Here is a 21,139-nt window from a genome sequence, read left to right on the forward strand (position 1 = left end):
TTTTTTTTTTAGAAATGCAGACTTACAGAGCCAGAGATTTGTGGGATGGAGCAGGGAGGGAAATTTTCCATTTGCTGGTTTATTCCCGCAGCTGTTGGAGCTGAGCCAGCGTGAAGCTGAGAGCCAGGAGCTTCTGGGTCTCCCATATGAGTGCAGGGACCCAAGGACTTGGGACATGCTCTACTGCTTTCCCAGACCGTTAGCAGGGAGCTGGATCAAAACTGGAACAGCCAAGACTCAAACTGGTGCCCATACGGGATGCTGGTGCCACAGGTGGAAGCCTAACATGCCCCAGTGCTGGCTTGGGTCCTAAATATTTTTGTGATGAATTGGTGACTGTGGAGTTGGCCCTGTTGAAGAGCTCTTGTGATTCATGAGTTGGAGCAGAAAAACACAGACATTTGAAAAAACTGTTTACCATGGTGACAGCATTGGGTTATGAAAAGATAGTGACCTCAAAACAGTGTGTTCTAATATACTTACAGTACCATGTCAATTAAACATACAAATGAAGTGTTGTGGTTCTGATCTTTCAAGAACTATAAAGGATCTGAGATTTTATCCTACTCAGAAATTGCCATATTGGCTTCCCATGGTTTCATGAACCCTGGATGAAGCTGTGAGATTCCTGGATTTAACACATGACTATAGCAGTAGCTGGTACTCTAGCATTTGTGCTGTTTACCTGAGCTCTCATGCCATCGGAGATGCAAGAGGTCCTGGTGACAGCAGCACATGCCATTGGATGCATTACAGGAAAGGAACTTTGAGCCCAGGGAGGAAGCCTTCTTTGCGTTGACAGTGACAGGCCTGCCCTCTTTTTCAGATGGTGCTGCTTTCTGTCTTCCAAAGCTGTTCAGTTTACTGAGATTTCTGAGAATGTGGTTTAGAAAAAAGGCAGGCAGTGCTGGTCACAGAATGTGCACAGATGTGACAGACTTAAGGAGATTTGTTTCTCAGTGTTTTCCTTTAAAATCTGTCTTATTTTTTTTTTTCATTTTTTCATTTTTAAGTTTTGTCTTCCCTTTTGTATAAATTTCATTTTTGACGCTTTTTACATAATTGATTAGGGCATAAAGATTCAAGGGCTAGAGGAAAGTGGGTGTGATTATTGTTTTGACAGTCTCTTTTTTTCCTTCCTGTATCTGCAGGGAGGGGAGAGATAAGGGGAGAAGCCACACCCTGCCTCCCAAGCATCCCAGGGTCCCTGATGTGGGGCATGAGAGTCCTGCTCAAGTGGTTTTGATAGTTCAGGGGTTCTGAATTGCTGCCAATCTTTTTTATTTTAAAGAGCATAATGTTATGGAGGAATCCAGTATGGGAGGAGGGCTTTTTGGAGGGGTTGGGGGAATCCCAGAGGCTATGAAACTGTGTCATACAACGAAATAATTAAAAAAAAAGAGCATAATGTCACAGAGATCGTGCACAGGACAAATTAGATAAGTGTATTCTTTCTTTTTTTTTTTAAACATATTGAAGGCCAGCACTATGGCTTAGTAGACTAAGCCTCTACCTGTGGCACTGGCATCCTATATAGATCTGGCAGCTCCACTTCCCATCCAGCTTCCTGCTTATGGCCTGGGAAAGCAGCAGAGGGTGGCTCAAGCCCTTGGGTCCCTGCAACTATGTGGGAGACCTGAAATAATCTCCTGGCTCCTGGCTTTGGATCAGCTCAGCCCTGGCAATTGTGCCCAACAGGTAGATCTCTTTCTGTAATTCTGCCTTTCAAACAAAAATACAATAAAATTTTAAAAACTGTTATTTGGCCAATTCATTGTATCTCTGTAACACATTTTTAAAAATATTTATTTATTTGAAAAGCAGAGATATAGAGAAAGAGGGACAGAGAGAGATCTTCTTTTTTTTTTTTTATAATCTATTTTATTGAGTTGTTGTTGACAATCTTTACATAGTTAATTACAGTTAAAGAAAGAAAAAGAAAAAAAAAAAGGTTCCGGGGGATAGGGAAGTGGGTAATACCATTATGTCCATATTGTTTCCATCTTGTATCTGAGGTAAAGGGGGATATTGAGGGAGAAGCCCCACCCGGTTTCCCGCCCACCCCGAGTCCCAGATGTGGGGCATGCTCTGAGATATGTGCTCGAGTGGTGTTAATAGTTCTCCAGTTATGAATCGCTGCCAGTTTCGCTCTATGAGGTCGTCCACTGATTGATATGGTCCAATATAAAGTCTCCGTTTGCCCCATTTTTCGCTGCCAACATATAGCTGAGATGAATGATTGATCTGCTCTGTCTTCTGTCTTTTCTTGATTAGAGTTCTGAGTCCAGCAGTTCGATTGGGGAGATCTCCAAAGAAACTTTGAGGTATTCCCAGACTAGTTTCTTGCATGTTCTAGCAAGCACAGGGCCCGGCACAGTCCATCACCCCGATCAGCTGGTGGTTGCAACTGCTGGGTTGGTTCTGTTTTCAGTCCCGAGTTGCACTGGAACCAATGGGTGTTGCAGTCCAGTCTGGTTCTGCCCAGCACGTACTCGGCCCTCACACTAACCAGTGGGAGCTGCAGCCTAGTTGGGGTGACCCACGATAACCCACACCAGGCCTGCCCCCTACCCTGGTTTGCCAGTATGTGTAGCAGAAGACCAGTCTGTCCCCCATCCCATTTGGCTCTGGCACTTGTCAATGGGTATTAAAGCTTAGTTCGATCTAACCAACTCAACCATCCAGCCCTCACGGGTGTTGTTGAGTGCCTCTCTATCTGGCCATCCCAGCCCCCATCCTAGTTTTCATGCCCTCCCACGGGACTAGTGACCCAAGAAGGGGGAACCCACTTTTTCCCTCCCAGGTCTCTCTGTCCCGGTTTATGCACTCTTTAGGTGGTTCTGTGATTTGACTTGACAGAATTAGTCCCCAGTGCCAGCTTCTGCGGCTATGCCCAAACATCCCTCACCCACTCTAATTTATGCTTGCACCAGCAGGAATAATCAGCCCAGCCTGGCTTTTCCCTGATCTATTCCACATGCAGCGCACAGGTGTTGTAACCTTGCATGGTCTAGTCTGTCTCTATCCCAGCCCACGCTCTCCATTGGGAGTAGCTGTCCGGCAAGGGGACCAGTCCCCTAATCCCCCCGCCAGTTCTGCCCCTCCCTTCCTTCCTGGATCTCACGTGTGCTGGTTGGGTGCTGCATTCATATCCAGTACAGGCAACCACGCCCTGGCATTCCATAATGTGTACTGGTTTTGTCGCGACCAAACCCGGCTCATCCCACACTCTGATCTGGTGATCGGATTTGCCAGTGGGTGATATGAACTGATTCAGCCTGGTCTGCTCCTGACCCATGCTGAATGTGTGCCAGTGGGAAACTTTCCATGGCCTATTCTGGACTGTTTCCTATCATGCTTCTTGCGCTTACCTGCAGGGACTGTGTCCTGCCAGAGGAGTTGCCCAGGCTCCTCCATCAGAACCTCTCCCAATGGCAGGTTTTGCGCATGCCACGGGGTCCTTGAGCCAACCAACTCAGTTCACCTCCTGTCCTAGCAGGAACAGTGGCTTTTCCTGGCTGGCTTTCACCCCATTCTGGTTCTTGTTGTTGGATGTTTCAGCCCGGCCATGGCTCGTGCATACCCACATGCAGCTCACGCATGGCTCAGTAGGGGGTTGAGACCCAGCCTAGTCAGTCCCACATCTACCCTCTGGTTCTCCATGACACCAGATGGTGTTGGGGTCTGAACTGGCCTGGTGCATCCAATCCCAGCCCACACTAGTGCCTCGGGTGACTGCAACTGTTTCCTAGATAGAACACAGCTCCAATTCTAGCACATACGCCCCTTGGTGGGAACCTCAACCTAGTTAGGGTGTCCCGTTACCTCCCCGATTTGGCTTGTTCCTAGCTGTAAATCATGCACCTGCCCGTGGTTGCTCTGAGGACCAGTAGGTGCAAGAGCCTAGCTCGGTATGACCTGTGTTCCATGCTGGTTTCTAGTTTTGCTTGTAAACAAAGGTTTGCTCAGTCCTGCCCAGTACATTACGTTCCATTACCAAGTTACACATTTTGGAGTTACTATGCCCTGCTACTCCGACCCCCAGATCTGGACGGCGTGTTCACCAGTGAGAGCTATGACTTGCCAGGGGAGCTTCCCAAGTACCTCCACTTGATCCACTCCCAAACCCAGTTTACATACATGCCATTGGTTTTTAGGCCAGTGCCCGGTGTACTCTGGCTTCCCATTTGGCCTTGTATGAGCTGGTGAATGTTGCAGCCCGGCCCACCCCACAGCCTATTCAGGATGCACATTTGGGTGCTGCTGCCTTGCCCAGTCCAGTCTATGGCGGATCCCTTTACCTGTGATTGATGGCAGGCTCCTTGGTCACACCTAGCTTAGTCCATAACCACCTAAAATTTAGGTTTACCAGTGGGGCCAAACTTTCTACAGGGTGTGGCCCACACATCCTGCACAGAGTCCACCCCAGTATAAGGTGCTAGAGTGCTAGTTAAAATTATGGACCTGCCTAATGTGACCAGTCTCCTGAACCAACATCATGTCAGGCAAAAAAATATCCAGCTAGACAATCTGGGGCTTATCTTTTGCATTATAGGTGTTCAAAGCTCAGCATTATTGAGTGATTAGAAGGTCTCCAAAAGAAGAGTTACTGGTGTTGGGAATCTTTAGGATTGACTCAGAACCCAGAAACAGTGGGGTCACCCTAGAGCTATCTAAGCAGCAATTTGGACATCCATTACCCCAGAGCTTCCCGGCCGGGCGGCCGGCAGGCAAAGCCTGGCACCACATGGTGCACTGGGCGCCCTGGATGAGGCCGAGGACTCGTTCACTGCCTTGTGGCAGTGTCTTTGGCGTGAGCCCCCAGCATTGGGTCCGACCCGGCAGGGGCACCCCCCACAGCCGCCACACTGTGAGGAGCGGCAGTTGCCCCCGAATCCCAAGGCCCAAACCCCTCCCAAACTCACCTAGCTGCCAGATATTAGCAGCTGGGTGGAGCTAGGAATTTTAAGCCAGTTCCCAAGTTCCCTCATGGCGCACTTACCCTGAGGAATGAGCTCTCTTGGGTCCTGGGTGAGGCCGAGGACTCGTTCACTGCCCTGCGGCAGTGTCTTTGGCGTGAGCCCCCAGCATTGGGTCCGACCCGGCAGGGGCACCCCCCACAGCCGCCACACTGTGAGGAGCGGCAGTTGCCCCCGAATCCCAAGGCCCAAACCCCTCCCAAACTCACCTAGCTGCCAGATATTAGCAGCTGGGTGGAGCTAGGAATTTTAAGCCAGTTCCCAAGTTCCCTCATGGCGCACTTACCCTGAGGAATGAGCTCTCTTGGGTCCTGGGTGAGGCCGAGGACTCGTTCACTGCCCTGCGGCAGTGTCTTTGGCGTGAGCCCCCAACATTGGGTCCGACCCGGCAGGGGCACCCCCCACAGCCGCCACACTGTGAGGAGCAGCAGTTGCCCCCGAATCCCAAGGCCCGAACCGAGAGAGATCTTCCATCTAGTGATTTCACTCTCCAAATGGCTACAGTAGCCAGGGATTGGGTAGGCGAAAGGCTGGAGCCAGGAGCTTAATTCCAGTCTCCCACCTGGATGCAGGGGTGCAAAAAGAACTCCGACTCCCTCTACCTTCCATGTGCATTAGTAGTGGAGGAGCCTTGAATCCAAGCAGCACCATATGGACTAGCAGTGCTGCAGGCTATAGCTTAATCTGTGCCTGTTCCCCTGTAGCACATTTAAAAGCCCAATCAGATTTGTTCTTGTATTATTTTCTCAGTCTTTCTATGAAGTTAACAGAGCAAGCATTTTCAGCAATTAATAGATGAGAAGATGAGACAACTTCTTACCTGAATCAATGTTCTGATTGCTGTCATATGTCTTACCTAAACTGGTCTTCATGATGCTCACAAATTTCTGGTTTGCTTTATGTGTTTGAAAATTGGCATAAAAGTCAAGTTGTTCTTTTACAGTCATAAGTAATGTGCCACCTCTCAGTTTAGTATTGAGAAATGGTAGATTTTACTTAATTTTATTTATATGCTTTTAGCAGAAGGGAGGTACTCAATAAAAATTTCCTTAAATGTTTGAGTGAATAAGCAAGATTATAAGAATGAGCAAGATGAAGGAAAGAATCTTGATTGAATTTGAACTGTAATACTGCACCAAGGTGGAGGAATCCACCAGGGGGGAGGGGCGTGGGGAGGGGTGGGGGGATTCCCAGAGCCTATGAAACTGTCACATAATGCATAATAATTAATAAAAAAAAAAGTAAAAAAAAAAAGAGGGAAATGCAAGGAGAGAGACAGGAAGCTATGGAATATGGAAATAAGAGCTGGAAGTTTAAGAAGCTCATTCCTGGGCCCGGAGGCGTGGCCTAGAGGCTAAAGTCCTCACCTTGAACGTGCCAGGATTCCATATGGGAGCTGGTTCTAATCCCAGCAGCTCCACTTCCCATCCAGCTCCCTTCCTGTGGCCTGGGAAAGCAGTAGAGGATGGCCCAATGCTTTGGGACCCTGCATCCGTGTGGGAGACCTGAAGGAGGTTCCTGGCTCCTGGCTTCGGATCGGCGCAGCACCGGCCATTGCGCTCACTTGGGGAGTGAATCATTGGACAGGAGACCTTTCTCTCTATCTCTCCTCCTCTCTGTATATCTGACTTTGTAATAAAAATAAATAAATCTTAAAAAAAAGAAGCTCAAAAAAAAAAAAACTAAAAAAAAAAAAAAGAATGAGCAAGATGTTAAGACATTAATACTTTAAGTGTAACTTATAATTATGTATATATATAATGTGCAGAAATGTGACACTTAAAGATATATATGTATATATATAATATATAGTTATAATTAATACTTGAAGTATTGTTAACATGTTTCTGGTTACAGAATTAAATACTGGATTAAATGATTCTACATTTAATTAGTCTTACTACTTTTAGGTACAAGATTGGGCTTGCAAGCTTACCAGTATTTATATTCAAATTAAGTTAAGTCGCTGTTATATAAACTCCAACACTTTTAGCATTTTTTAAAAATTAGAGCAGTTGCTTAGATTTACTGAGTATAGTCTGATTCTATTACTTCTTTTTTACTGTTAACAAATCTATCTGGTTATAAAAAAAAATCTATCTGGTTATTTAAAAGAATGTGTTGTTCTTCATTTTGTGCTGCTGACTGTTTTGTGCAGTTCTTGAAGAGCAACATTCTGCTATTTTTGCTTATCTTTACTTGCAGCAGCTTTTTTCTGTGTCTTATAATTTTGAGTTGAATTCACATGATCCCTTTATGGTCAGTTTAGTAGGTAAATTTTTTAATTTGTCTGCTTAGTTGTTGAAGGGAAAGATCCCTAAAGGTTATAGTGGGTTTTGTTTTTGTTTTTGTTTTTTGTTTTTTAAGATTTATTCATTTGAAAAGCAGAGCTACAGAGAGATGATGAGAGATAGAGAGCAAAAGAGAGAGAATCTTCTGTCTGCTGGTTGACTCACTAAATGACTGTGATCTGACTGTGGAGTGCTTCTGTCAGAACTGGGCCTCTTCAGTGGCTTAGATGGAACAGTGGATGGTGTACCCAGATGTACATGGAGGATATGGCACTACATTGGAGCTTACAAAGGACATCTGGTACCACAGCAGAGGAAGGAGGGCAGAACAAATTGGTCAACTACCCCAGCTAAGCATGGACAGCAAATATCTGGGCTAATATTAGGAAACTCTAAGGTGGACTATGTCAGCCAATGGGCCTTCAGGGAATTTCCTCATCCCTGGATTGGTGAGATGGACAGCATTTCAGCACTATCCAAACCACTTGAACAGAACTCTTGGCGCATGTGCCACATCTGGTACCCTTGGATGACGTTGGGTGGTTGTTCCCCATCTCTAGATACTGAGGCTGGTGGGAGGGTGGGTGTGGCTTCTCCCCTCTTCCCTGGATACAGGAAGAAGAAAAAGAAAATTTGGAAACAATGGTCTCACTCATTTTGCCCTCATCCTTCACCCCTCCCACCCTACTCAATTATGTAAATGCCATAAAAAATAAAATTAAGAAAGAAATCTTCAGAAAAAATTAGTGGTGAAGCTTTTTTTTGAGAAGATGTATTTATTTTTGTTGAAAAGTCAGATATACAGAAAGGAGGAGGGACAGAGAGGAAGATCTTCCATCTCCTGATTCACTCCCCAAGTAGCCATAACAGCTAGAGCTTAGCTGAAAAGAAGCCAGGAGCCTGGAGCTTCTTATGGTCTCCCGTGTGAGTGGAGGGTCCCAAGGCATTGAGCTGACCTTGACTGCTTTCCCAGGCCACAGGCAGGGAGCAGGATTGGGAAGTGGGGTTGCCAGGACATGGGGTACTGGGAGTGCAAGGAGAGGACTTTAACCCTAGGCTTCCATGCCGGGGGTGGGGGGACCCATGGTAAAACTTTTGATAGACTATGCCTCAAGGCAAGAATTAATCCTAATGTTTCTGTGCAATTTAGAATAGAAGGTACCATTTAACTGGAAGGTTCTTTGTGATGACTTAAATTTTGTTGTGCAGCTTAATTATTAAGCTAGAATTTTAAAAAGCCATGAAAGAAAATAAAGGGAACAAAATTGGAATGAGAAATTGCTAGTTGCAATGGAAGGGATATATGAGAAACACATGTATGGTGATTGGGTCTTTCCGTTTGCAAACCTAGATTGTATCAGAATTTCCCACCCAATTGGCTAATCGTAAGTAGTGAAACTGCTGTGACTTAGTCTTAGTTTGAATTGACTAAGGGCATTTTTGCTCATTTCTTTTGAACAGTAAAATTGGAGAGAGGCCAACTGGATTCTTGAATTATTTATCATTTCTAGTCCTATGTTATATCCTGAAGTGACCTACAGATACTCCCTCCCTTTTATCGTTACTGTGCTTTAAGTCTTTTTGTTTTGTTTTGTTTTAAAGATTTATTTTTTTTTAATTGGAAAGTCAGATTTATATATAGAGAGAGAGACAGAGAGGAAGCTCTTCCATCCGCTGATTCACTCCCAAGTGGCCAAATCAGCTGGAGCTGAGCCAATCTGAAGCCAGGAGCTAGGTGTGTTCTAAGACTTAAGATAATTTTTTTTTAACACTTAAGTAACTAGAATATGCATAAAAGTGATTATGAAAATGCCTCAGTTTCCAGGTGGCAGTGAGGGGAAAATTTGACTACAGCTGCTTTGCTTCTATAATGACCGACCAACGATGCAAATCAACATCAGATCTGCACAGATTTAGTGGGTGTTATTACTGCCGAAGTCCTAGGTTCAAGTTTAAACGTCAGATGTAGAGAAAAGGATGAAACTTGATTTTCTTGAGTACTTAAAATTAGTTTTTTTAAGTGAAAATTAGAGTAAATCTTTTATTTATGCAGCTCAGTTAAAGCTTTTTTTCTGTTCAACCACTTGACCTTCAATATTCCTTTGTTGTATTATTTTCCTCATGACCTATAGAAATTGTGTGATTTGGGATTGTAGGAAAGAAAATGTGATGTCTTTTGTTCATCCATTGCAAAGTTTGCAATTAATAAAAGCTTAACACGAGAAAAGTCAAACAAATAGTACAATTTGTACAAGTAATACATTGCATGGAAACCTTTAGAAACCAAGACCCAAGGCTGGTGTTGTGTTGCATTGGCTTAAGCTACTGTCTGTGATGCCAGCATCCCATATGGGTGCCAGTTTATGTGTTGGCTGCTCCACTTCCAATCCAGTTTGCTGCTAATGTGCCTTGGAAGGTAGCAGAGGATGACCAAAATCCGTGTAACTCTACACCTATCTCGTAGACCTGGATGGAATTCCAAACTTCTGGCTTTGGTCTGGTTGTTGTAGCAATTTTTGGAGTAACCCAGCAGAGGGAAGACTTTTTCTCTCTCTCTCTCCCTCTCTCTCTCTCTCTCTCTCACTCACTCTATAATTCTGCCTTTCAAATACATAAATCAATGGTTTTGAAAAAGAAATGAACACCCAAGGAAAACTGTATTTTTATGCCTAGTGAACCATGGACAGTTATAGAAATATGGACAAAAAGAGTGACACAGCTCTGACTCTTAACTCCAGCTTCCTGCTGATATAGGCTATGCAAAGCGACAGCTGTTGGCTCAAGCGTTTGAATTTGTGCCAGCCATACTGGAGATGGATTGTGTTCCTGGCTCCCAGTTTCAACCTAGGCTTGTCCTAGCAGTTTGGAGTATCAGGAAGTAAATCAGTGGATGGTAGTGCTCACCTCTCTTTTTTCCCTCTCAAATAAATAAAAAAAGACTACCAGTGTTACTTCAAAGGTAGTGGTGTCTTCAAAAGATAAGATTGGAGACAGAGCGCTTGGGATTGGAGTCGAGGTTCAGGGTCACTCTGGCTTTTGGGTCAGGGTGAAGATAAAAAAGAATTGGAGACAGAAACTGGAGAGCTGGATATAGGGACTTCAAAGATAGTGGAATTAATAGTCTTAAGCTAAGTGAGAAGACCTTTTTGGAAAATGAGAATACTATAATCGGAATCAATACTATTTTATGAAGTAGTTTTACCTAGAATCATAAAGAATAATTGGGACTTAGGAAAACTGGCTTGGCGTAACAAAAGGTTCAAACCTTAAATTCTGGCTGTCAACCATTTTTTCTGGAGTTGATGTTGAGTTTTAACATGGCATGAACTCGGGAGGGCGGGGGGAGGATTGGGGTGATTCCCAGTTCCAACGAAACTGTATCACATAATACAATGTAATCAATGAATAAAAAAATATATAAAATAAAATAAAAAAATATTAAATCATAAAAAAAACATGGCATTAACTCTGCGTGTTTTAGGACACCATAGAACTTCAAACAGACACAGATATGAAACAGCCAAAAATAAAACCAATCTGATAGAAAACGATGCTACAGAAGAAGTCCTGATTGCTTAAAGCTGGGTATTTTGTTTGGTTTGAGAAAATTGCTAATCTCAGATAGTGTTAGGAATTAAAAAACTCAAGCTAGCATGGTGGCATTACATGCTAATCCTCTGCCTGAAGCACCCGCATTCCATATGTGTGCCAGTTCAAGTCCCAACTATTCCACTTCCTATCCAGCTCCCTGCTAATGCCCTAGGAAAGCAGCAGAGGATGGCCCATGTCTTCAGGCCCCTGTACCCATGTGAGACCTGGAGGAGCCTCCTGGCTTCTGATCAGCTTAGCTGTCACCTTTGCAGCCATTTGGGGAGTGAATAGAAGATATGTTTCTATGTCTTTCCTTTTTTTCTGTAGATCTACCTTTTCAGTAAAAATAAATAAATCTATTAGAAAAAAGGAAGTTCAAAGCAGTAGGCCAGTTGGAGAGAAGGGGGTTGATAGGGACATTGTGTGGGATATAGGCTTAAAGTTGAGTTAGGATAAGTCATAATACATAAACTGAGTCCTCAAGGACAAACCCTTGCTGGTTCTATTTCTGATTGGCAGGGTGAAGAACTGTTAGTTTTCTGTTTTGCTTTAAAAAAGAGATAATTACCAAGTTGACTTTGTCTTTTCAATGTAACATTTGGCACTTGCTTTGCTAACATTATCACTTGTGGCTGAAATACAAGCTGTTGAATTTTGACTGTAAGCTAAATTGTTGGCTCTGGATTACTCCTGAGATTGGGATTCTTTTTGGCATCAACAATTTAGATCCATCAAAATGTGTTAATAGTGTTAAGTCTTACACTTAAGGGAAATGATCTTATAGTACTACAGTATTACAGTTCTGATTTTAACTCCTCTAATTTGGCACAGACCCTGCAGGTTAAAGGCACTGTTTCCTATTAGACTGTTATATCAGAGAGCTGTTAAAAATGTGGGAGTCCCTGGCTACTGGTAATTATGACCAACTGGTTACACATCTGAGGGGTTCCCACTACTTGTCCCTTAAGTTGTATAATCAGCTAGAATAACTCACAAATCTCAGAAAAGCACTTACACTTAGAATTATTTAATTAGAATTATTGTGGTGCAGAAAGTTAAGCCAGTGAAGCTCCTCCACTTCCTATCCAGGTTCCTATTATTGTGTCTGGGGAGGCAGCAGATGATAGCACAAGTACTTTGGTCTCTGCCTTTCACTTGGAAGGCACAGATGGAGTTCCGGGACTCTGACTTCAACCTGGCCCAGCCCTGGCTGCTGTTGCTAGCAGTTGGAGGGTGAACCAGTGGATGGAACAGCTAGCCTACTCTCTCGCCTTCCCTACCTCCCTTCCTTTCAAAGAAATAAATGAGCAGCTGTAAAGTTATAGATCAGGACATGTCAAATGAAGCACCTAGAGCTAAGTCTAGGAGAGTTCAAAGATCAGAACATTCATGCCCTCTCCCCTTGGAATCAGGGCATACCCCCTTCCCAACACATCAGTATGTTCACCCACTCGAAGTGCCACTGAATCACTGTGGTCAGATTTTTTATTGGAACTTCAGAACATACACATGATTGATTTGGTCACTAGTCACATGATTAAACCCAGTATCCATCCTTCCTTCTGATCGCGGATACTAAGCTGATACTAAGTAGCTTAGAGCTTCAATCTTACAATCACATGGTTGGTCTTTCTTGCTTGGTCTGTCCCATCTGAATATCTCATTAGCATAAGCTCTCTAGAAACCCACAGTGAGTTACTTCTTGGTATAAACTACCAGAGCCCATCATGAGTAACACTCTCATCACTTGGGAAAGTCCAAAGATTTAAATGTTATCTACTAGGAATCTGGGAAAAACCAGTTAAATGTTATATCTTTAATACCCTGAACCTAGAAGTCTAACAAGTATTCACAGATTTTCTGTGTTTGGCTTATTTCTCTGAAGAGTAGAGTCTAATTTTCCTGGTCTGTTATTTCTCAGTGCAGGGACAGCTGAGAACACAGCACTGTAACGCTACTTAAACATTATCTTCTACTCTTACCCAATCTTTGAAGCCTCTAGCAAAGACATTATATTTACTGTTTCTCTTTTCCCTCTCATGGTCATTAAGACAAATTGCAGAGCCAGTATTGTGGCTGTGTGGGTTAAGCCACCACTTGCAGTACCAGAATTCCACTGCTGTTCCACTTAGGTCCAGTCCGGTGCTCATGTACTTTAAACAGTGGTATATGGCCCAACCATTTGGGCTCCATTGCCGCCATGTGGGATTGCTAAATGAAGTTCCTGGCTCCTAGCTTTGGTCTGACCTAGCTCCCGGGTGTTGTGGCAACTTAGGGAGTGAACCAATAGATGGAGGATCTCTTGATCTCTTTAATCCTGCTTTTCAAATAAATAAAATGGCCTAGCGCAATTGGCATAGCAGGCTTATTTTCTACTGGTACCACCAGCACCCCATATGGGTACGAATTCGAGTCTTGGCTGCTACACTTCTGATCCACTTCCCTGTTAATGACCTGGGAAAGCAGGGAGGGGAGGCACAAGACCTGGGGCGCCTGCACCCACATGTGAGCCCAGCAGAAGAAGCGCCTGACTCCCAGCTTCACATTGGCACAGTTCTGGCGTTACGTTCATTTTGGACTGATCCAACAAAAGGAAGATCGTTCTCTCTCTCTTCCCCTTCTCTCCCTCCTTCCCTCTCTGTAACTCTTTCAAGTAAAAGAAATAAATCTTTTAAAACAAACAAATAAAACAAAGCTTTAAAAAGGAAAAAAAGGTAGATTGCAAACTGATGACTTCAGATTTTTGCTGGCAGTTTTATTTGGTGCACTTTTTAAAAAAGATTTACTTATTTTCATTAGAAGGGAAGATTTACAGAGATAAGGAGAGACACAAAGAGAAAGATCCTCCATCTGTTGGTTCACTCCCCAAGCGGCCGCAATGGCAGGAACTGAGCCGATCCAAAGCCAGGAGCCAGGATCTTATTCCAGGTCTGCCATGCGAGTGCAGGGTCCCAAGGCTTTGGGCCATCCTCAGCTGCTTTCCCAGGCCACAAGCAGGGAGCTGGATGGGAAATGTAACAGCTGGTGCACGAACCGATGCTCATGGGGCAGGCCTGTGCTAGAGGTGGAGAATTACTCAGTTGAAATGTACAGATTTTTAAAATAGTTGAATTCTATATCAGTATTTTGAAAAATTAGCAAGTTTACTTGAATATGAATGTTTGGATTTCTTTCAAAACAAAACTTGAGAAGTATCACTATGCCTGTGTTGGCGTGTGGCAATAATTGACTGAAGTGGAACAGAAGTCTCTCCAGTTTATCACAATCCTATTTTTTCATAACTTCCATCCCACAATTTGATCTTTAAGGAATTTCTGATTAAAAAAAAGAAAAAAACTGACACAAACAAGGAAAACTACCCATATATAATGTGTCCATCTCTGCATAGAATTCTATTATTTATGTTTTCAGCTAATTATGAGACAACATTGCAATTTTCATTTTATGCTTATGAAACTCAGTGAATGAATATTCTAAGGTTTTACAACACACGAAAACACTAGAATGCAAACTTTACTCTTTAAAACTTTAAAAAAATTTTTTAAAAGATATTATTTTTATTGGAAAGTCAGATATACATAGAGGAGAAGAGACAGAGAGGATAATCTTCCGCCCATTGATTCATTCCCCAAGCAGCCACAACAGCCAGAGCTGACCTGATCCAAAGCCAGAAGCCAGGAGCCCAGAGCCTCTTCTGGGTCTCCCACGCAGGTGCAGAATCACATGGTGTTACGCTGTCCTCGACTGCTTTCCCAGGCCATAAGCAGGGTGCTCAATAGGAAGTGGGGCTGCCAGGATTAGAACTGGCGCCCATATGGGATCCTGGAGCGTGCAAGGAGAGGACTTTATCCGCTAGGCTACTGCTCAAGGCCCTCAAAAAGACTTTTATTTTTTAAGATGTATTTATTTGCTAGGCAGAGTTACATTTATACAGAGAGAGGGAAAGTCACAGAAAGGCCTTCCATCCACTGCTTTATTCTGCAAATGGCTGCAAGAGCCAGGGCTAGGCCAGGTCCATGTCGGAAACCTGCAACTCCATCAGTCTCCTGCTTGGGTGGCAGGGATCCAAGGACTTGGACCATCTTCCCCTGCTTTCCCTGGCATATTGACAAGGAGCTGAATCAGGAATGTGGCAGTCTTGAACCTGCACTGGTTCAGGATGGTGGTGGTGTCACTTGTGGAAGTTTAGTGTGCTGTGCTGTAGCATGAACCCCAGCCTCATTCTTCTGCTTGCCTGGCCTCACATTTCTGACTCTCAGCTCACTCTGACAACAACACACATGCTTGGGCCCAGCGTGATAGCATAGTGATTATAAAGTCCTCGCCTTGAACTCACCGGCATCCCATATGGGAATGGTTCTAATCCCGGTGGCCCCGCTTCCTATCCAGCTCCCTGCTTGTGACCTGGGAAAGCAGTCAAGGACGGCCCGAAGATTTGGGACCCTGCACCCGTGTGGGAGACCCAGAAGAGCTCCTGGCTCCTGGCTTCGGATTGGCTCAGCTCCAGCCATTGCGGCTGCTTGGGGAGTGAACCATTGGACAGAAGATCTTCCTCTCTGTCTCTCTTCCTCTCTGTATATCTGACTTTGTAATAAAAATAAATAAATCTTTTAAAAAAACATGCTTAAGTGTCTAATACAACTTTTTGCTAAGTGTAGCAACACAGTGAATGTGAATTGAAATAAAAAGTGGTACATTTACTGATAGCTAATTTGTATAAACCAGGTGTTGTCTCATGGAATTATAATAGTTTGAAAGCTCTAGAACAAAGTATCTTCCATCTAATTTGCTGGAATCTTTCAGAGTCTGAAACTGTTTTAATTTTAGGTTGCTTAGAACATTTCCTTTGAAATCTGGGGGGAGAGACTATGATGAAAGGAAAGGAAAAGGCCTTGCGGTTGCAGTATCCCCACTCCCTCTGGTTAGCCAGTCAGGCTGCATTTGGGAGCTGTGCAATGCATTTGACTTCTCTCATTCTCCTGGACTCTGTCCTGCTGTGGTCCAGACAAACTCTTACCCTTTCATTAGCTGATCAGTGAATGCTTTTTGCATTCAGTATACCCTGTAGATGCATAATGAATCAGACACCTATGGAAGAACAGAGCTCAAGCCTTGAAAATGGGTAGATCTGAGACAACAAAGATGGAAGAGAGCTCATTTTAAGTTGAAACGCTAATGAGAGCAAAAGATAGGAAGCAGAACACAGGAGTGCCTAACAAGAGAAGCAAGTAGCTTCTTGATTGTATCAAAGGTATTGAATGGAGTAGGGGTGAAATAATTTGTCAGAGCCAGATGGAAAAGCTAGGTGTTTTAAGTTAAGAAGTTAGTTTGTGTTGAGAACACTCAAGAAACATGTTTGGAACGTTCTTCCTCACATTGTTGTCTCTAAGGCATCATCAAATGACTGTCCCCTCATCCCCAGATGCTGATGTAGTTTGACAGCAAGGAGCAGCTCCTTCCTCTTCCCCTCTGCCCCTTCCAGCATACACAGGAGAGAAAAAGGGGAAAAAAAAAAGAGAGAGAGAACAGAAATATTTGTCTTATCTACCTTCTTCTGTAGCTTGACCTTCCCCACCTTAATCAAAGGCCCACAATGGCATACATCCCTCTCAGCTGGGTAAACAAATTAAAAATGAAAACAAAATTTTAAGAAGAAGTTGGTTTATGAGGACCAGCTTTTTGGCACAGTGCAATAAGCTACCATCTGTAACTCCAGCATCGTCATAGGACCACCAGTTTGACTCCCAGCTGTTCCACTTTCAATCCTGCTCCCTGCTAACTCACCTGGCAAGGCAGGCGAAGACAATCCAAGTGTCTGGACCTCTGCCACCCATGTGGAAGTCTCAGATGGAGTTCCTGGCTTCTGGCTTCAGCCATTTGAGAAGTGAATCATCAGATAAAAGAGTCTTTCCTGTTCAAATAAATCGTTTTTTCTTAAGTTGTTTGGGGCTACTTTAGAGCAGTAGTTAGAATGTTGCTTGGGATGACACGTTCCCCCCAGGATTACAGCATCTAAGCTTGAGTTCTGGATCTGCTCCTGATTGTTAACATGCACCTTAGGAGATGGTCAAGTATTTGGATCCCTATTACCCACCTGGAGAACTGGGGTTGGATTCTGGGCTTCTGACTTCAGCCTCGTACAGCCCTGCTAATGCAAGGCATTTGAAGAGCAAACAGGAGATCTCTGTCTCTCTGCCTTTCAAATAAATAACTCAGTTTTTATTAAGTAGCTCTAGTTGGATTCAGTCAGGCAATATAAAATATTTTCAGTGAAAAAGGTAATTATAGGGGCTTAAAGGGCTAATCTCTACAGTGAGTCGTTTTTTTTTTCTTTAATGTGAGAATAAAAGCACATTTTAGTTTTGAAGTTACTGATTTTTACAACTTTCCTTTAGTTGTAATATTAGTTATGAATACCTGTCTTTTTTTGAGATTTTTTTTTTAAATTGGAAAGGTAGATATACAGAGAAAAGAAGAGGCAAGAGAAAGATCCGTTCCACTGGTTCACTCCCCAAGTGGCTGCAATGGCCAGAGCTGAGCCAATCCAAACCCAGGAGCCAGGAGCTTTCTCCTGGTCTCTCATGCAGGTGCAGGGTCCCAAGGTTTTGGGCTGTCCTTGACTGCTTTCCCAGGCCACAAGCAGGGAGCTGGATGGGAAGTGGAGCACCTGGAACAGGAACCGGCGGCCATATGGGATCCCAGTGCATGCAAGGTGAGGACTTCAGCCACTACACTACCATGCCAGGCTCTGAATGCCTGTCTTACTTTGAAAATATCTTTCTTCTTCTGCTTCTTCTTCTTTTTTTTTTTTTCTTTCCTTTTTTTTTTTTTAAGCGACACAAGCTTATCACAGTACAATTTGTTATTCACAAAGTCAGGAAGATTTTTGTTCAGTACCCAAATGCCTTCTAATTTTTTTTATATTCTGTGTCTTTAACATATTCAGAAAAGGGGATATTTAATTATATACTTGTTCTTTTCTAGTCTTCATGTTTATCAGCAGTCCGTTACTTTTAAAGAAAAAAATTAAATTGCCATTAGTATCTATAATTCAATGTTGTAGGTGTAGGGATTCCTCTTTTTCCCTCCCCTTTCTCTTTCTTCTTTCCTCTTCCCCATTTTCCCCTCCTGTCATTTCCCCACATATTATTACAGTAGTGTAGTTCTTTTTTTTTTTTTTAAAGATTTATTCATTTTATTACAGCCAGATATACAGAGAGGAGGAGAGACAGAGAGGAAGATCTTCCGTCTGATGATTCACTCCCCAAGTGAGCCGCAACGGGCCGATGTGCGCCGATCCGATGCCGGGAACCAGGAACCTCTTCCGGGTCTCCCACGCGGGTGCAGTGTCCCAAAGCATTGGGCCGTCCTCGACTGCTTTCCCAGGCCACAAGCAGGGAGCTGGATGGGAAGTGGAGCTGCCGGGATTAGAACCGGCGCCCATGTGGGATCCCGGGGCTTTCAAGGCGAGGACTTTAGCCGCTAGACCACGCCTCCGGGCCCAGTAGTGTAGTTCTTTAGTAACAGCTACAAGTGTAACATTCTGCTGTTGAAGTGCGTCATGACATTGTAGGTGTAGGCAAAAGTAGAAAATGTAGTATCATATTGTCCAGGTGCATTTAACTGTTTCATTGGGAGTCCTCATTTTATTTAGTAGCAGAGATGCATACTGCAATGTATTTTTATTTCTGGGTATGCTAATCTCTATTATACAGTTCACCTATGAAAATATATCAATATCTAAACTATTAATATGAAAGTAAATTACAGATAATTCATTGTCATAACAGTGTATTGGTTCTCATTTGCCTGGAGACAGCCCCAAAGCCAGAAACTTAAGGACATCTATTTACCGAGTAAGAAAAAGAAGATTCCTTGTACCTTTGGAAAATGAAAGTAATTTTTATTTATCTTTGTTAAGAGTAATTGTTATTAGGCCAGTTCAATACCGTGTTGTTTACATACTAGTTGGTAGTAGGTATTTACTCTGGTTTAAAACAATAAAAATATGTCATGGATTGTTTTAACCTGTAATAAAGTTTATTTCAAATTTACTTTGTTAAGTATACTTGTTAGAGTGAAGATTACAAAAGGAGCAAGTAGTGAATTTTATTTTTTTAAAGATTTATTTATTGTTTTTATTGGAAAGGCAGATTTACAGAGAAAAAGAAAGATCCACCATCTGCTGGTTCACTCCGCAAGTGGCTGCAATAGCTTGAGCTGAGCTGATCCAAAGCCAGGAGCCAGGAGCCTCTTCTGACTCTCCCACACAGGTGCTGGATCCCAATGCTTTGGGCCACCTTCTACTGCTCTCCCAGGTCAGAAGCAGGGAACTAGATGGAAAATGAAGTAGCTGGGACATGCACCTGAGACCATATGGGATCCCAGCACATGCAACGTGAGAATTGAGTGACTAGGCTGTTGCTACAGGCCCAAACAGTGAACTGAAAAAAAATGACTTTTGTTGACAAGTCATTCCTCCCTGTTTTGGGAAGTGACTGGTTAAAGACTAAAAATAAAGTTGAAGGCATTTTTATCTTCCAAATGGGGATTTTTTATAGCTGGCTTATCAGACAGAATTGATGTTATTTTAAAAAAATGTTATTTTAAAGACAGAGAGACGTTTTTCATCCTCTGGTTCATCAGTAACTCCATTTGGATCTCTGCTGTCGGTAGGCCCAAGAACTTGGACCATCTTCTGTTGCTTCTCCAGGCACATTAGCCTAGTGCAGGACTGGGAAGTACAGCAGCCTGGACTCAAGCTTGAAGATGGGATATTGGCTTCACAGGTGATAGCATAATGAACTGTGGGACAAACCAGTGCTAACACTTTGTTTCTAGATGTTCTTCATGTCTAGACAGTGTTTATTGCAGCCAGAGAGAGCATCTTTGGGATGCAGATTATTTACATTGTTAACCTGTAGATAAACAGATATTATTACAGGTAAAATAGCTATCTAATTTTGGAACAATTTCTAAGTAATGTTCTTTTTAGTAGCAAAAGGATTCTCTGTACTTTTTGTTCGGGTATTCCAGAGTTTTAATGATTTGAAGGTGGAGTCCATCAGGGTTGTGGCTGCTTCCAGATCTATCAAAGAAAAAGCTGAATGCAATTGGAGAACAGATAGCAATTCCTACCCTGTAAAGCTGTGCTTAGCATACTTGTATAAAAACAGGATCTTGGATGTTAATGACAACCAACTTCTTCCTCCCACTTTCTGTTCTAACAGGTTTTTAATTGCTGGATTCAGCAGTATCTTCTTGTTTCTCATTTTACTCTGCCTATCACATCTGGTACTCTGACCTTTCTCCTCCTTTGACTTCCTGTTTTGCTTTTTTATTTGGTTGGTTTGATTTGTTTTCATTCTGTGGCCTTCAGAGATGCTGTTCTCATCACCTTCCCACTTGTTGCCTGAGCTTTGTTCTCTTTGTGCTGTCCCTCAGTACAGTCTGCTCTCTTCATTCTCTGTGCCTTTTGAGTTGCTCCCATATCTATGTATTTCATGTCTTAACTGTGTGGTAAACAGTGCCGCATGAATATCCATCACACCTTTCTGGCTCAGTAATTCTTTCTGCCTTGTATTTGCTGTTTCAGCTAATAGCATCACCAGTGTGTGTGCTCATAATCCAGGTGGGAAATAAACGTGATCTTGATTTCCTTATCTTACGGACCTATACAGTCCTTTAGAGAATGAAAAATGTTTTTTTTACCTGTGTGTAACTAGTTTCTCGCCTCTCTCTTTCTCCACACACACACGTGCATGCACAGTAGTTATTAGATCATGGATTGCTTATATACCAGTTTTAATCAGATTATCAGTTTGTTTCTTTCAGTATCAGTCTCATGCATTTACTTGCCTTAAATGGCTATCACTTCTTTTTGTCTGTAAATGAACTCTGGTTTTCACCTAGGGTAGCTTTCTACTGTACTGAAGTGATCACAAGAATTGTTTTCATTGTTTTTTCTTGCTTCTATGGTTTGAATTTGTCCCCCAATTCTTGTGTTGGAAACTTAATCCTAATGCAACAGTATTGGGAAGTGGAGCCTCCTGGGGAGTGTTTTAATCATAAGGACTCCACTGTCATGAATAGATCATTACAAATTATAAAGACTTGAGGCTGCAAATTTTATTGCTTGTGCACATACCTTCTTTTTTTTTTAAAGAGATGATTCACTCCCCAAGTGAGCTGCAACGGGCCGGTGCACGCCGATCCAATGCCGGGAACCAGGAACCTCCTTCGGGTCTCCCATACCGGTGCAGTGTCCCAATGCATTGG

General features: G+C 43.1%; 1 protein-coding gene across 4 annotated transcripts in view; it reads left to right on the plus strand.

Moving 5' to 3' along the window:
• The window catches only part of COMMD1 (copper metabolism domain containing 1), a 171,600-nt gene that overhangs the window by 84,647 nt on the left and 65,814 nt on the right, over positions 1-21,139 (plus strand). The window contains exon 3 of one of the 4 annotated variants that reach the window (XM_058667865.1): positions 1,152-1,190. The exons of the other annotated variants lie outside the window; for them this stretch is intronic. Coding sequence (XP_058523848.1) covers positions 1,152-1,166 — 15 coding nt within the window. The 3' untranslated portion in view covers positions 1,167-1,190. Of the gene's footprint in view, positions 1-1,151; positions 1,191-21,139 lie in introns of those variants that run through there. 4 annotated transcript variants of the gene reach the window in all.

Source organism: Ochotona princeps, chromosome 8 (assembly GCF_030435755.1).
Source record: "Ochotona princeps isolate mOchPri1 chromosome 8, mOchPri1.hap1, whole genome shotgun sequence".
In the NCBI taxonomy this organism is placed as follows: domain Eukaryota; kingdom Metazoa; phylum Chordata; class Mammalia; order Lagomorpha; family Ochotonidae; genus Ochotona; species Ochotona princeps.